This window comes from Manis pentadactyla, chromosome 3, assembly GCF_030020395.1.
Source record: "Manis pentadactyla isolate mManPen7 chromosome 3, mManPen7.hap1, whole genome shotgun sequence".
Classification (NCBI taxonomy): Eukaryota; Metazoa; Chordata; class Mammalia; order Pholidota; family Manidae; genus Manis; species Manis pentadactyla.
The window spans coordinates 217,351,613-217,368,508 of record NC_080021.1 but is presented as its reverse complement, the minus strand read 5'-3'; the positions used below and the strand labels follow the sequence as shown (position 1 = coordinate 217,368,508).

The 16,896-nt window shown below is 45.2% G+C and overlaps 1 protein-coding gene across 8 annotated transcripts in view; it reads left to right on the top strand.

The window, feature by feature from the left end:
* MED27 (mediator complex subunit 27) overlaps nucleotides 1-16,896 on the top strand; it is a 182,870-nt gene that overhangs the window by 42,751 nt on the left and 123,223 nt on the right. The window contains exon 1 of one of the 8 annotated variants that reach the window (XM_057499152.1): nucleotides 15,521-15,543. The exons of the other annotated variants lie outside the window; for them this stretch is intronic. Within the exon in view, the coding sequence (XP_057355135.1) occupies nucleotides 15,541-15,543 (3 nt within the window). The 5' untranslated portion in view covers nucleotides 15,521-15,540. Of the gene's footprint in view, nucleotides 1-15,520; nucleotides 15,544-16,896 lie in introns of those variants that run through there. 8 annotated transcript variants of the gene reach the window in all.

Here is a 16,896-nt window from a genome sequence, read left to right as displayed (position 1 = left end):
CAGGATAAGGGTGAAGGCCACAGTCAGTACCTAGTCAAGGTTCCACCAGAATCCACTGCACGTAAAAGGAGGAGCCGGCCATTCCTAAGTTAACTAGTGCATGAAGTTGCTGAGGAGACAAGGAGAGTCCATTAAGTTCCATGGTAACATGTTAAAAACTCAAACTATCATTTTGAGATTCCGTTCTCCATCACATGCTCATTTTTAGCCATCTTTTGGACCTGGAAGTGAGGTGTACCTTTTGATTCTTCTGCAGACATCTGTGGAGAACATGTTCCAAGTTGCATCCTTGGACAGAGCTCTTTGAGGACATCAAAGTGAAGGGCAGGCTTCGTTAGGAAACTGGTTCTTGGGGAAGGGTGAGCCAGAGTGTTTCACTGCCATAATCACAGTAGGTGAACCTAGTGACCTCAAATCCGTGGATCTGATATACTTTGGTGAATTTGTAGTCTTATCTGTCCTTTCTAAACTCACCTTCCCTTTCTCCCTTGAATCTAATAAAGGTAATTAATTCTTTTCTGTTTCGGATCTGTTTATGAGAGTTACTGGTAAGTTATGCCTTTGGGGGAGAAAAGAAAAGTTCCTCCTGATTCTTGAGCTGGGAGGGGCAGAGCAGTAAGCTGCCTTCTTTATTCCCAAATATTTAATAAAATTGCAGTGATACTCATGATTCCACATCTGTTCATATGGGCTGTGTATCAGTGCTGTGTTGCTGCGTCTGAGATTGGCACTGTTATATTATTAATAGTGCTGATCATACATGCCTCGAATTTAATACAGAACATAAGAGGCTTACCTAGCATGAATTAAAAATCTCAAATTGGAAGTGTAGATGCTATAAAATTTTTAAGGAAGGGAATGTGTTATGGTTGGACTTCTGAAGTAAAAATAGTGTATTTTTAATCACCAAGTTAAGAGTGTCCTTGGATTCTCAGGTGGGGTTGGGGGCTGGTGGGGGAAGGAAGGAAGGTGTCTTTTTCTTTTATGCCAAACAGAATCCAGAGACTTCCACAGCACACTAAGGATCTCAGTTACACTGACAAAAATGAAGAAAAAATAAAAGGGAGTTCAGGAAGGCAGCCGTTCCATTATTAACTCATCCAGTTATGCAGCGATGGCGGAGATCACAGAACAGTTGGAGATTTATATACACATATGTATGTGCTGAAATACCACACTGATGGCATTCGATGGAGGGGTAACCTTTGGTGATGAATTTTCTTGCCCTTTTTAGGGGAGTCAAAAGGGAGGCGGGTGGGACTTCAGAAGACTCTAAATTTGCCAAAGTTTTTCAAATATAAATTTTCTTAGAAAAAATGTCAAGTGATTGTAGATCCAAAATTGCCTTTGTTGGCATTCTAATGGTGCTTTTTGAGTCCAGTACGGTGTGCAAGTGAAAAGAAAGTGATTTCTTGTCTTGGTAATGTATTGAATCGGAAGCCCTGGACCAAACAGTGTCCCAGGAATTGTCATGATTTATATATTGTATGTGATCTTTTCTTAAACATTGTTAACCTGTGCCCTTTACAGACAATGCCAGGTCAGAAAATGTCAGGGGAACTTCGGATTGCTTTCGAAAGTGTGTAAAGAAAAAAATTATTGTCCTCAAAATCCAAAGGCTATGACGAGCATTCTTAATAGAGCGTGGTATGTTCAGAGAGACAGACACCACGCAGGAGACTCCTTTTGGCTGGTGGGGAATGAAAAATATTAGAGCGGTAGTTTGCTTTTAGTCCAGACCAGTTGTGAAGAATTGTGTCGTTGCTACCTGTCAGGCTGCTGTACACTCCTGTTTAATATGTGGGGAAAGGCAAACTCTCAAAGCAGGAAGCCTTTCAAAATGCTTATTCACACTCAGTTTATCAAAGACAAGGAAGAAGGCCTAGCATGGGGTGCCAGGCCCTGCCCGTGAGGGGAGGAGCTTACCCGCCAGGCTTTGGGAGAGGGAACAAGCGAGGTCACTGGGGTGGCTGGGTGACAAAGAGCCATCTCCTCGAGCGAGTGGGACCAGGGACCGTGACAGTGACGACACAAGTGATGGGGGCGTTTGCCCTTCCTCCTGGCCAGCTCTCCCGCAACTTGTCAGTTCCTCAAGTATTTCAGAGCCGCAATTGATGACCTGGTCTGTACAAAATGTGACTTGCATCGGTGAAAATGCAGAAGTGCCTTCTTGTTCATCTGATCATTTAGGTCATTAAAAAAAAGAGCTTTAAGTGAAACATGAGAAATGAGACAGTTCTTTGGCAGAGCCAGAAGCGGCATAACTATTTTCAACCCCTGTGTTTTGAAACAACATTGGTTACTGCGGTTCAGCTCTTTCAGAAAGGAGGAAAAATCCAGTGTGTGGGCTTGAGAGGTGGTTTTGCCAAATTACAGTCCGTAGTTGAATTCAGAGGGCCACATCACTTCTTTTTAAAAAGTTTACTTTCTTGGTAAACACCGAATGAGAACCTATAAAAAGGAGCCTAAACACTGTGATTTTGTTTCACGAGGCCGAGACTGTCTCTCACTCCTCGCCTGTCTCTAGAATTTTTCCATTGTTTTTCAGTTTTTCAAGGTGGTTGCTATTAGGTCCTTTCTACTGATTTGCAGCCAGGGCTGGTGGCAGGGCCGCCTGCCAGAGCCCTGCCCGCCTGGCATGCAGCTGGCGGCAGTTTAGCACCTCACCCACCGCGTCCACCTTCTTCCTGATGGCAGCGCTCACCAATGGAAAAAGCGTCCTGCACCTCATTATTTCTACAACCTGAGTGAATTTGCAAATTAATTGATGTGTGGGAGGGAAGGCATCTGCTATTGTAAAAACCTTTGTCACAGTAAAACTTAAAATAAAATTAAGTGTTACTATAGTAAACTAATAGTCCCCAGGTGATGACACATTTTGTGGTGTGCAGGGGTTTGCATATTCAGGGCCTGCTTATCTTTTTTCTCCAGTACAATTTCTGTGTTGATCAAATGAATACAAAAAGGCAAATAAGTAATCCTCAAAGATTTGTCACAAAAGCATTCGGCCTTTGCCTGACTGTTGAACCTGCCACGACTCGGAGGGAGCACCTTTCAACTCTTGGAGCTGTTTCTTTGAATACTAGCCCACATTTTTCAAAATAACTTGCTTATTAGACTGTTGTTGTAGATGGTATCTGTGACCCCACTACGGAAGATAAAGATTTCATTCTCATAGCCCACTGTCTTCTCACCAGTTCGCCTTAATTGATATTCGGTTCTTGTATTATTATTTTATTTAAATTATGACTACAAAATGTTCACTGTTGAGTCATGTAGTGTACCGTGATTGCCGATCCTTTTGTGAAGGCTGGGAGGTGGGTGACTGTCTAGCCATTCAGAGTGTAGATTTGTCCCCCTGTTTTCAGCTGGCCCTGAGCCCCGAGCCTCTCCAGGTCAGCCTTTCCACAGAGTAGACCTCCTGGCTCCTGATGAGAGCAGGTATGTGGGTATTTAGAAAGGACTCAAGCAGCCCGCGTTTTTATTCCCACCCACACCTGGCCTTCCACCACACCAGGGGCCTGTGGTTCCTCTGTCTCTGGATGTTCTGCAGTCCAGTTGCGCCTGCTCCTTACTGGCCTCTTCCACGCCCTCCCGTCCACAGCTCCTGGTGCAGGGTGCGTTTGCCACGTCCTTCCCTGCTGAGGCAGTGCGTGTCCATTTGCTTATTGTCCTCCGAAATGCAGCTGACTCCTCTCTCAGCAGGGCTGTCCTCTGCCGGTCTCTTCGTGCTGTGGGCTTGCATCTTGCGTTTATTCTTCTGCCGCCCTTTCAGTGGTTTTGGGAGGGAGTGTGCCCATTCATTCCACCGTATTCAGTAGGACCATCTCTGCCTTCTGTGTTGCATACATTTTTGCTTTCTTACACAGGCTTGCAACATCTTAACTTTGTATTTTAAAAAGCACATTTTGATGGTAAGGGGCTTAAATTTTCCATGAAGGATCTCCTTTTCATTGCATGATTCTAAGAAATTTGCACAGACATTTGTATACTGCTGATTTGAAAAAGAATAATATGTCTCTGGGTCCCTCGTATGCTTCTCAAGATCTGTCTGATGGTAATACTTCATTATGTAGCAGGAAGGAAAGATGATAAAACACTGGGTTCTTGAGAAGAAAAGAGTGACCTTTCCCCCTCTTTCACCTACAGGCTGGTTTGGAAACCTGTTTCAGTGGTTAAGAGAGTGGAGCAAAACCGACTGTTTTGGCTGTCAGCAGTTAGCTTTTCTGGAGGGTGTGTATCACTGAGGGCAGGAGTCCTGAAGGAGGGGAGACGGCAAAGGTAAAAGCTGAACATTTCGAAGAAGCAGCAACTCCATTCAAATTAGAGCCACTACCTTTGTGCTGGGACAGGAGAGAGCCAGGTGTGCTCTAGGGAGGAAGTGGGAGAGGTGATGTCCCAAGAGGAAGCGTGGCTCTGGAGCCAGCACAGACAGCCCTGCTTCTCAGAGCAGTGGTGAGCGCCTGGCCAGGGCTTGGCAGGCTTGCGCCATCTTGAACAGGTGCACGGAGTTACGAACTGAGCATTCGTGTCCTGCTCCTCCATGTGATTGTGTTGGGAGGTGATCAAGTTATATATAGTGATGCCTGGAGCCCCCACAATTGGATTAGTAACCTTATAAGAAAAAGAAGGAGACTCACTCTCTCTGTGGGCCCACAAAGAGCAGATCACATGAGCACACATCAAGATGGAGGTCATGTGCAAGCCAGGAAGAGGGCCCTCACCAAGAGCAGATATTCTGGCACCTGGATTGTGAACTTGCAGCCTCCAGAAGTGAGATCTGTTGACTAAGCTGCCCAGTCTTTGGTGTTTTGTTACGGCAACCTGAGCTGCCTAAGGCAGATGGGTAAAGCCTTTCCCATCCCTTCCTGTCCTTGGAAACTGGGACACCAGTTGAAGTATTTAACTGTTCTGCCTTTGGGGAACCCTTGTATTTTCTGTATGAGAAATGCAGCCCATTTAAATCTACCTCTCCTGGCTTCTGTACCACCATTAGCAGTGGTTCACACATAGTAGCCTGTACATCTTGATCTGGAACATTTGGACCACCCCCACCCCCACAAACACACACACTTTTTTTTTTTTGCAAGGGTAATGCAAAATGCAGCTCACAAGCTGATTTCATACCTTATTAAAACATCATTTCCCCTGCCTTGTTTCCAGATTTCTGTGCTTAATCATAGAAAGGCAGCTTGTTCAAATATACATTATTCTTGTTTGGAAAACTCTGTTGGCTTGCCTTCCTTCCCACGCCCTTCCGTATTTTGTAACCCTGCTTCACTGAGGCTGTTCTTATTAAATATCATAATTTGCTCATTGGAGAGCTATTTGTAAACCTAATTAACTTTCTGTCAGTGTTTGAGTTAATATTCTCCCTTTAATTTCTCCCTCCCTGGTCATGGGCTTCTATACTCTGGCCTGTGTCTGTTAAAGGCTTAGTAAATAGTTTTGAAATGCCAGTTGGTGATATATGGTCCTCTTTAATACTTCTTTGATTTATGTGTAGTGCTGTGGAAAAAGGCAAAGAAAGCAAATTATATGGCGAAAAATGTTGCCAATCTTCACTTTTTTACTCTTAGTTTTAAACAGTACACGTATCAATCAAATCTGATAGATTTTCTTTTTTATAAAGATTGAAAATTTAACTATTTGGAGACCCTTGCAATGCATGTTCCACATTTGCTTAGTCAAGTGTAGTTTAATACAAGAGTAGAATATCAGAATCCTAAAAGCTCTTTCACTATTATTTGTCCCTATCCAGCTCTTTCCACCACTCCAACAATTTCTGTGTGAAACAGTCAGATTGTTTTTATAGGAGATGGGAATATGGAAGGCTCTCAAATGCTGGGAGCATATTGTATACACACTTGAAACCCTGAATCCCTGTGGTGGGCCAAGCCGAGCTGCACCCTTATATTTGCCAATTGTCTGAAGGTTTTCCTCTGCAGCATATCCTTGGTAGGTTCCAGGTAGAGGGTGACTTCCTGAATCAGTGAGTCACAGATATTTTGAGATTGTACCGTGATTGCATTCAAATCTTAATGTGTCCAAGAGCTGGCTGGGGTGCTTCCTACTATATTAATTGCTGGGTTCCTCTGTAGGAATTCTGATCCAGCAGATTTGAGGTGGGACCCTGGAAACTGCAGTTTTGGCTAGCTCTCTGTAGATGATTCTGGTACAGATGATCTCTGGCTGTGTTTTGAAAAAGGATTTGAAGGCTGTAGCGCCCTTAGTGCCACTGCCGGCTCAGTTCCTTCAGTGACACCCCTCCCCCACTTGTCTACCAAATAAAGTCCACAGAAAGTGTGACAGATCCATACCACTTGGGAGTATTATGGATTTTTAATTTGTGTGGGCAGGGGTTTGAGGTCTGGCTGTGCACAGTTCCTACAATGCCTACAGGCCTCTTCTGAGTGTTTTCTTATGCATTCATTCAGCATGTATTATTGAGCTACAGCTGTGTGCCAAGCACTGTGCTCTAGGTATTGAAGCAACTGTAGTGATTCAGGTAGCTAGTCTCTATTCTAATGGAGCTCACACTCTGATGTGTGTGTTGTGGGTGGGAGGGATTGGCGGTGAGGGAGGGGGAAGTCAAACCATAAACAAAGAAACAAGCAACATGTGTAAAATACCTGGTCCAGCCCGGTTCACTACTGTGATTAGAGTAATAGACATGGTGTGACAGAGAGTACTGGGATGCTCCTGTAGGTTAGGTGGCCAGAGAAGGCACTCTGAAGTGCAGGCTGAGCCCTGCATGGCAAGAAGCCAGGCATGCAGAGGTCAGGGTAAAGAGTGTTTGTTCCAGGCAGAGGGGCCACCAGCTAGGGAGCGGGGCCCTGAGACAGGAGCGAGCTTGGGTGTTGTAGGAAGGGAGGCTGGCCAGAGTGGCTGGGGACAGCTGGTGGGATTCTGGGGAGGCAGAAGAGGGAGCAGGGAGGGCCAGCTCATGTAGGCTGTCGTGATCTGTGCCCGGGGACTCTGCGGACTGGCTGTGGCCACTCAGACCAGAGATGGGTGCCTAAGTTGAAGGCTGCCAGCAGTTAATGAGATCCTGGCTGGCCTGGCACCCACTCTTCCCTGTGTGGCACAGGCTTACAGGGCTTTGGGGGCTGAATGTGTTTTGGATTTTAGAATATTTCAGGTTTTTGAAAGGTGCTCTGGTTCATCGAGCACATACTATATTACAATCTCCAGTGGGATCTGGGGCAATCCCCTGTAATCAAATATTGTATAGCAAAATGTTAAACTGTTCACGCCAAGTGAGATGAATTAAGATTTAAATAGACTCACATCAGTTCATGTCTGTTTTTGCTGCCACAGGAGTTTTGGTGCCTACGGTGATGAGAAAGCTAACTCTCAGAACTTTTTATACATTTTCATTTTGCAAAAAAAAGTAATGGCTCTGTGTGGTAGGTTCTTGTCCCATCCCCTGGGTCTTGGCAGTGAGACACCTGCAGGCACTGAGTGGGTGAAGAGGGTGTGGACGTGTGCAGGCGCGGGCCCAGAAGGGCACAGGGGGAGTCAGGAGCAGTTGGTTGCAGTTGGATTGGAAGGGGCAGCGTGTGGGCTCAGGACCAGCAGCCAGGAGCCGTGTGGGGAGAAGGGCTGTGACCGTGGGAGCCACTGACTGATGTGCAGCAGGCTGGTGTCGACACGTCTCCAGTTCTCCTGCTGCCCGGGCGCTGCCTGGGAGACCTTACTCAGTGAGAATGGCTGCTTGTTGCAGTCCAAAACGACCAAGCTGGGGAATTAGGGGAGGCCCTAGGTCCCCGCCATCCTCACCTCTTTGTAGGAACCTATGCACGAAAGTGGTTCAGAATCCAAATTCCTGTCATTCATTCTTCCATGTATATTTTAAATCTCCTGTGTCTACTGCTAGTTACCTATTTGTTTATTTACAAATGATAACACGCTAGGTTGGGAGAGGCTGTGTATCATAGTGGTTACAGAGCAGGGACCCTGGAGCCAGGCTGTCCAGATTCCAATCCTGACCTTGCCACTTACTGGCTCTGTGACCTTGGGCAAGCCACTTACCATCTATGCTTCAATTTCCTCAACTGTGAAACAGAGATGATCCTACCTACAACATAGGGTAGGTGTATAGATCAATTGGATTGAATGAACTGGAGTAACACCTAGTTCACAGTGAGTCTGTTACATGCATTGGCTAATGTTGTTATTATTTTTTATTGTTATGCCAAGGATGGTTCTGGATGTGAGATACAGCAGTGAAGACTAGGGAGCTCTTTGGAGCCCTTATCTGCTTCTGGAGCGTACATTCTAGGCAGATCTTAGCCTTCTAAAAGCAGAGGACATTTCTCTGTGTTTCCATCCTGGTCAAGCACTCTGCTCTGCATCCATCAAGCCTCTCACTCTCAGCAAATATTTATCGAACACCTATGTAGGGCCCTGTGCCAGGGCACTGGGGCTTGTACAATGGTATGAGACAGTGTGGCTCTCTTGTGGCATACAGTTTAGGAAAAGAGTAAAGATAGATATTCCCAAAACAAAAAACAAACCAAACTATACTTTGTACAGTAATTAGTCCTATCTGAAAACATGTCTCAGAAAGGCTTCTGGACTGGGTGGAACAGGTTTCAACTCTTCTGAGTTCCCCGCATGCCAGGTAGGTAAGTGAGGGGGTAGCCTATTTTCTCGAGTGTTGTGGACAAAAAGGAAACACTGGCTGTGGCACCAGTTGCCTATTCTTATTTTCCCACTCCTGCTCCTAAGGAAGGCTACTTCCCATATCTAGGGCTTTCCTTTGGGTGGGTGTGGTTGGCCATAGATGTGTTGCTGATAATCCTTCTTGGACACTCCCAGCTGGCTGCTGCTGATCCCCATTTTGGCTGCTTGGCTTGTTCCTCACAGCGGAATTTAGGAGGTTTGAGCAGGGCTGTGGAACTTCTTGGGAGCAAAGTACCTTGCACACGAGGGCAGGGGCTCAGTGCTCTTGTGGTCCAGCCATCCCTGTATACTCGCCTTCCCCAAATCCACCCAGAAACAGGCTTGTTTTTCACTGGCCCATTTCATCTAAGATTTTTTGGTCAAGAGCAAAGCCTTCCAGTTATTGTGTCTATCACCCCTAACACTCGGTCTAATTGCTTAGTGGCTTGACAACCCCAGCCTATTGATAATAATCCTACTTAAATTTACTGAGTGTGTTTTTTGTCAGCCACTCACTCAGCACCCTCATGTACTGATCCCCTCTGACTCCTGGGAACCCAAGTTTTGTCTTGCTGAGGGAGGCCCCGGGTTGCTTCTAGAGTAATCAAACAGTACCGAGTAGCAGCATTATCCCCAGTAATAGAAGAGGATGTACTGAGGCTTCAGAAAGTTGAGTGACTCACCCAAGGTCACATAGTCGGTTAAGTATAGGGCCTGTGATTTATATCCAGAGATTTCTCTGTGTATCAGCATTCTTAATTAGATTAAGAATAGTAGAAATCATGCCTAGGTCATGTTGAACAGTAGAGAATTCATTCACTCTGACCTGCTCATTTTGAACAAAACACATACCCACTGTTAGTATGTATGACTTTTGCTTTTTTTTCTTCCAGAAGATAAAAATCATAGCCCTATATTTATCATAGGAGAATCCTACCATGTAGGCTGACACCTGCTTTGCCTTTTTTCATATGTCCTGTGTGTTTAATCACAGTCAGAATTCAAACAATAGAAGACCATCAGCCGTCCTCTAAGGAAGGAAACAAGGACTCCGGGAGGCTGGAGGGCGGCTTTGACCTTCCAGGCTGAGTACTTTGTTAGCTAAGTAAGAAAATACTCCACTTTCTGGGCCTTTAGGTTGTGTGTAGATTAAAAAGAACGATCTCCAGACTATCTTAGGAGGAGCTTCCCAACTGATCCTCTGGATTACCTTTCATTCAGGTGCTTTTTACAGGCTGAATATGGTTGTCCTTGATTTTAAGAATTTTACCCAGGCAGCCAGGAGGCACCACCAGTGTGTGGCTTCTCTTCATCACTGTTCGGTTCCTTCTCAGAACGGCCACTCGGGCCGGACAGCCTCACGGTGCATTTTTCCCTTTCTTCCATTACACTCACCAGTTTATTATCTGACATGTTTAGGGCGCTGGTATTTGATTAAAAGGTGATAATTCTAATCAGTTCTTGTGAAAATTCAGTCATTCCTGGCATGTTGGAGGCGAATTCCTGGGCTTAGTCACTCTGACAGTCACCAGAACAGTTGTCTTTGTGGTGTTCTGGACCCTGTGCTTAAGGCTTTGCACACATCTTATCACTTGATTCCTACCACTGTTCTTCCGTTTCTTCGTATGTAAAAGGAGGCGGATGGTCGTGAGATAAGGGAAAGGCACTTTTAATTTCTGCCTTGGACAGTGTGCTCAAGAAGAAAACAACTTTGTTCTTATGAGATAAACTTTTCTTTGGTTTCATGTTGGGCTGCTGAGGAAACAGGCTCAGGAGAAGAAACACCCAGAAACTCCCAGAATTCCTCTTGGTTGAGCTGGGGTTTGAACCCAGGTCTGACGCCCAGGCTCGTTCTCCCGACGGGGCCGCATTGCACCCGCTAGGCCGCTGTCTCCAGAGGGGAACCCTTAGCTGCCTTGTGGCACAGTGCTCGCCGGCAGTGCGAAGCCGCTTGGCCTTCCTCCTCCTGGTCCTGAAGGGAAAAGGCGGTCGTTAAAAATGGTCGGCGGAAAGCTGTGTCCTCCTCAGGGCTCTCCCGGCTCCCGGGCCCTGTCCTCTCAGGCCTCCGAGTGAAGCAGCTCTCCTCTTGCTTCCCCTCCTATTAATTCCAGTTTGTCTGACATCACAGTTCTGTGCCTCTGAAAGTCAGTGATCACATGGCTCCCTATTTCCCCTTCTCTTTCCTCCTGCATTTCCTCTGCGCTGCCTCCTTCCCTACCTCTTCCGATTTCCTATCCCAGATAAGCCAGGGAAAGGCCGATCGGATCCCTGATTGGCAGCCAGTTGCCTCCCCAGCTACCCATCAGCTCATGAAGGACGCAGAGGGAGCTGCTGGGGGCCGCAGCTGATGGTATTTAAAATGGTGCCTAAAAGCAGAAATTGGCATCTCATGACATTGGAAGAAAGAAGAGGTAAACTCTCCGACTAAATCTACACTGGCCAAGAGACGTAGGAATCATTTTTACCACCCATAAAAAGAAGTTAATAATCTAATCATAATTTTGTATTTATCAGATTGGTAATTTTAAAAAAATCATGTTTACTGGTTTCTTGACTGAGAACCCAGTGACATCTGGACAGATGACTGCTGATTAGTAGTCAGTGTCTAGATGTGAGATACAAAAGTTTTTAGTGGTTTTCATTCTACTCATTTCTCAGTTGAAAAGCCTGTTTTCTTTGGTGGGGGGAGGAAATGTATGAGAGTTATTGGGAATCTATTATATGGGAATATTAATTTCTTCCCCCCATGCCTCCTCTCTGAATGTTTGGGAAGAATAACAAATAAAGTATTGTATGTGCACCAACATTTGGTACCTGTTAGGCTGCTAACACTGCCCTTGATTTCAGCGACTGCAGGCATCACACCGCAGAGGGGCCTTTCCCCACCCCTCACTGACTTCCTTATTTGGGGCTTTTGGTGACTAGTAAAATATTTGCATTTTACACCAGTGTTCATTATTTTATCCTAGGAAGTTCAGAGTGCATTTTTCTTAGAGAAATATTTATAGCATTATAGAATTTCAATGTTAGATGGGGCCTTCCTTTTTAAACTTTAGATCTAGGCCTTAAGTGTACATTTAAAAACTCATATTCATGTTTTTGGTGGAAGTATAAAGATAATTCCGAGACATGCCATTCTTCCCTGCTCCTTCTTTCTTTGGTCGTAACAGAGAAAGGTCAGGTCCCGCGCTACAGTGCATCCTAAGAAATAATATACTTGGTCATGCAGATGACCAAATACTTATTTCCCAGGTGTATTTGGTCCTCATCCACAGTTCCTGAAAACACTCAGAGCCTTAAAGGTGAATGGGTGTCCTGTCATGTTAAGGAGAGACTTTTGGACCCCACCCAAGGGCAGGTGGAGGTTGAATCAGCCAGTGGCCAATCATTTAGTCAGGCGTAACTACGTGGTGAAACCCTCATAAAACCCCTGAGGTGAGCCGTATCTCATACATGCTGCTTCTCTGTCAGAGGGATCCTCCATGCTTGGGGAACTAGAACGTGTGCCCGTGCCCCCGAGCCAGGCCCGAAGCTCCAGGAGGTCGAAGTTCCTTTATTTGGGACCTTGCCCTGTGTATCTCTTCATCTGTCTGTTACCTTGTGTCCTTTGTGGTGGTATCCTTTATTTAAACTGGTAAGCCTAAGTGTTTTCCTGAGTCCCCTGAGCTGCTCCAGCAAATCAGTCGAACCTAAGGGGGAGGCTATGGGAACCTCCAATCTGTAGCTGGAAGGTCAGAAGCACTGGTAGCAGCCTGGGGCTTGCAAGTGGTGTCTGGAGTGGGGAATGGAGGGCAGTTTTGTGGGATGGAGCCCTTAACCTGGGGAATCTGGTGCCCTGTCTGGGCAGATAGTGTCAGAATTGAGTTGAGTTTTCAGACCCCTGCTGGTGTTGATAATTGCGAGGTGCTGTGAGTGGGAAGAACCCCTCTCACACACTTGCACTGGCATCAGGTCCGAGGATCCAAAAGGAGTTGCTGAGGGAACGCAGCTACACATTCCTCATTTGTTGGGTACGGATTGTAGTGTGTAAATGAGCACTTACTCTGGGGTAACCCAAGCTTAGTGGAGAACATGATGGCCCGGCCCACATGGGTTTCTTCCTGTGAAGGGAGCATAGGCCAGCAGGCTTGCCACCGTGGTGTCCCTGAGCAGAGGGCACGTCCTCACCACCCTTTTATAAACTGTTTGGATGCTGTCACTGGAGCATTGTCAGAATTTTGCTTTGATCCTATTATGCTTCTTGCCTGCGTCTTCTTAAGTGGCCAAGGTAACCCTCCAACGTGAAGTGACTTTCTTGACCCCATGCTTTCGGCTCTCTAGGACCATGTGGAGCAAATGGGTTGAGAGCCTGGCATGGAATGCGAGGTGGTTAATGGGAGGCAGGGAAGCGCCAGGTCTTGTGCCCTTGTCTGTCTTGTCTCTAGTGTTTGCTGCTCATCCAGCCTCTCTGCTTTCTTTTGTTCTCTTTTTCTCTCCCTTTACAAATTGTCCTCATGGTGGTCGTTTCTTCCATTTTTAGCCACATTCACAGTTTGCATTCTTAGTAAATCTATTCAGAAATATGAGTGATATCTCTTCCAGCTGACTGGCATCTTTGAAGTATGATAACACACATACAGCTGTAGTGTAAACAGGAGCAGTTGCTGGAGAAAGGCCTATTAATAGAGGTGCGAGTTCTGGGACATTCAGAGGAACCGTTCTAAGCGACCCTCACCATCACAGATAAATTTAAGAAAGGAAAAGGCTGCTGTCTATCCATTTGCTTCTGTGACAGTTTGTGAAGTTTGGACATTTGAGGATTCATATGTTGGGAAAAAAAACCAAATGGCGTTTAGCATGTAAATGATGCCACGGTTGAGCAGAAGCACAACCCTGCTTCTGTGTCCTGCTTTCATAGTAATTGAAAGGCCTGAAACCCAGCTTCCCAGTAGAAAATAAATAGGCAAATAAATTGGAGGCTTCCTTCTTATGGTTTATTGATGCTGTTTTGACCAAGTAAAAAGATCATTTACCTATAAAAGCTCAAAATCTAAGGTTTTCTTCTTTTTTAAAAAAACCTACTGGCTATTTGAGAGAAGCGCTAGGAGATAAAAGGAGGAACAAAGCTAAAAACAATTAGATTTATGGTATTTTTCTTTAGCAGTTTTCCTTGGCACAGATAATACAGGCAAGCTTGCTTGCTTCTCTCCTTAGAGTCATGTTCAAAGGAAGAACTAGAGCTTTGTCGTAATACATGGTTCTTTTTCATTAGCTGAAAAAAAATGTATTTCAGTAATGCGGGGCAAAGGTCCTTGCAACTCAAAGTAGTGATGAAGTGTTCCTGGTTTTGTACAAGTATTTGTTCTAGTTGAAAGTGTAATGGTTTAGGGGAATATAACTTGTATGAGAATCTCTAATTAGCCCCCTGCCCTGCCCCCACAGTGTCACATACACACATCCCAGCTGTGCGAGGGTGGAATGTGTGACTTGATCGAGGTGTCATATGTCCTCAAATTGGGGCTGTGAGCTCTGGCATGTTCTGTTGCATTTCGGAAAGGATTTTCAATGTCCTTATGCCAGCAGGCTCTGGCTGTTTTGGTCAGTGATCTGCAGGGGAAGCGACAGGACATGGATACTGTCTTTGCTTGTTGCTATCATGATGTATTACACAAATTCTCAGAGAATCCCTAAGTAGAAACAGATTATATGTGTGGGTTCTCCCAGACAGTAAGATAATTTAGAAAAACCCATTGGACAATAATAGCACAATTGTCCCAAAACAGAAAAATATCAGAGCTGCTAGAAGGGTTAAATGTATTACTGCTGAGTTTAGAATTTAGATTTTCTAACAATATTGAAGCCCCTATGATTTCTTGATATCTTTTCTCCAAGGTTTTTAACCCTGAATGATATTAAAACCTTAAAGTGATAGGCTTTGGGCATGACGAGGGTCAGTAGAAGGGAAAAATGTCTCAATGCCTAAAAGAAATAGAGTGAAGGGAGCAGACGAGCCAGCAAGTGGCGGTGGTGCCACCATCACTGTTCCCCGGCCTGGGAGCAGCACTGTGTTTCATTGCTGAAGCGAAGATGACAAATGCCAGGTCCTCCGGTTAGAAGATGCAGCAGGCTACCCATGCAGGAAAACAGTCCATAAGGTGAATTCCGAGTGGCTTGCCTCCCTCTTAAGGTGTGCGTGACCTGGGGCCAGTGGGTTCTTTAAGCCCGAGTCTGTGTGAGATAGAGCTGGGGTGGGGCTCGGGGCTGGCTCCTCCAAGGCCCTTTCTCTGACATTAGAATTCTGTGTTTTCAAGTCATCAGAGCGCAGCCTCTGTGGATGCCTTTTCCTGAGTCAAGCCTGCGTAGGAGTTACATGTTCTGGCTTTTTTGGGCAACTTGAATAAATGGAAGAAAGGGTCCCTTCATGGTGCTTTCATGACAGGGAGTACCTGCAAAGCAGCGTGTTTGCTTTTGTAAGAGGCCAGCCTTGAGAGAACTATCTCAGGAACCATCCTGTTCTCTAGGTTGGTGCCAGGGACAGGCCGGGACGGGCCATAGCAGTTTCACTAATCTGCCAGTCCACTTACCAGTTGGCAAATTCATTAGCTTCACGAGTGTGCATTGCGCTATCCTGGACATCGGAAAGGAGGTGGAGTAATCCACAAGTTTGCGCCCTCAAGGTACGTCTCCCTCGGTGGCCGGCTTCACTGCTGGACCAATAAATAACACAGGTCTGCCTCGTCTGGGTGCCAAGTCCCAGTGCCTGGGGAGGGAGAACTGACCCGGGGTGGGGGGAGGAGGAGGAGGTGGGGCTTGCTAGCCTCCCCTTCCCCTCCTGTGGGCCCTCCGGTCTAAAGAAGCCTTTGGTGAATCTTTGAAAAGGAAATAACCACTTTCATGGTAGGAAGAACCAAACTTTGATTGGTCTGGCTTTGTAAATTTTGAGATTTTTGAATGTCAGGTTCTTAAAGTGGGATTCAGGCCATATGGCATAGATAAGATAATGTTGCATATGCGTAGATGCTGTACCATGGACCCCAGGGATGTTCTAGCAAACACTTCAGCTTTTAAGTACTAGGCCTGATTGAATGCCACTGGCTTAATTAGTATATTGAATGTGATTAGTATGATTAATTTTCCTTCTGGTTTTTTTTTTTTTTTCCCCCCTCAAACTCCTGTTCAGTGCAGAACATACCCTTTATCTATTTGGAAGCAGGGAGAAGTGTTCAGAACAATGGGGAAGACGTGAAACAATGGACTAACCAGGGGTTTCATTGCCCGTCTGATTTTCTGAACCCAAGATTTAAGTCAGACACTTGCATTTGAATCCTGGTTTTTTTGGTAATACATAATTTCATATCATTTCCTTCTAGTATAAATTGTTATTTGTAATCTGAAGCATATTAAAGCTAATTGAATTTTGGCCTAGTGGTTTGGACTTCCTTAAAAGCGGAGTCTGGAAAGACCTAGGCCATCCAGAGAAAAACTGTTTAGGTTTATTGTATGAAATTGTTCACTTTATAGTGAAGCAGTGTACCCATGTAATTCCTTTAGAAACCCAGAGGACTCAGACTTTAGAGCTGGGGGGGTCCTTTGGGTGAATACAGTGCATGTAGAGAGGGAGGTGTGATGTGGCAGATCACGTAGCTCTTGTCAGCAGAGTCCAGCAGCACGTTTTCAGAGAGGTTGCTCATTACCCAGACGCTCTCAGGCTGCACATCAGTTTACCAGGACCCTACCTGACAACACTCGGTGCTTTGCATGTTGATGAATATTACTCAAACATGCCTTTAAAAATATTCAATAAATCCAGATTTTCCCAATTCTAAATGGGAAAACTCCAGATTGTTATGAGTTGTTGAAATTTTCCCAGGTATTGAGGTAATAAGTAGACAAAATTGATTAGAAAGGGCTTTAAATTGAGAACTAATAGAAAAATCCTAGGTCAGTCATAGAAAACAGAAAGTTAACATTAATAGATAGGAAAAATAGAATGAAGAGAAATGGTCTCAGAACTAGAGGACTGTTGTTCTAGGAATAGTTGTTCCTAGGAATGCCAGTGAACCAGTAAGTAAAGAGCCTCCTCCCCCTGCTCGTCACAACTGTAGAATGTGGAAGTTAAAAGAATAGATTGTTTTATTTCTCTTCCTCTGTCGTTTTATTCCTGCTGGTTAGTGGAGAAATGGTCTTGGATAGAAAAATCACATTAGAACTTTGATAAGTTGCTTTTTGAAATAGAGTTCTTTCCATGCC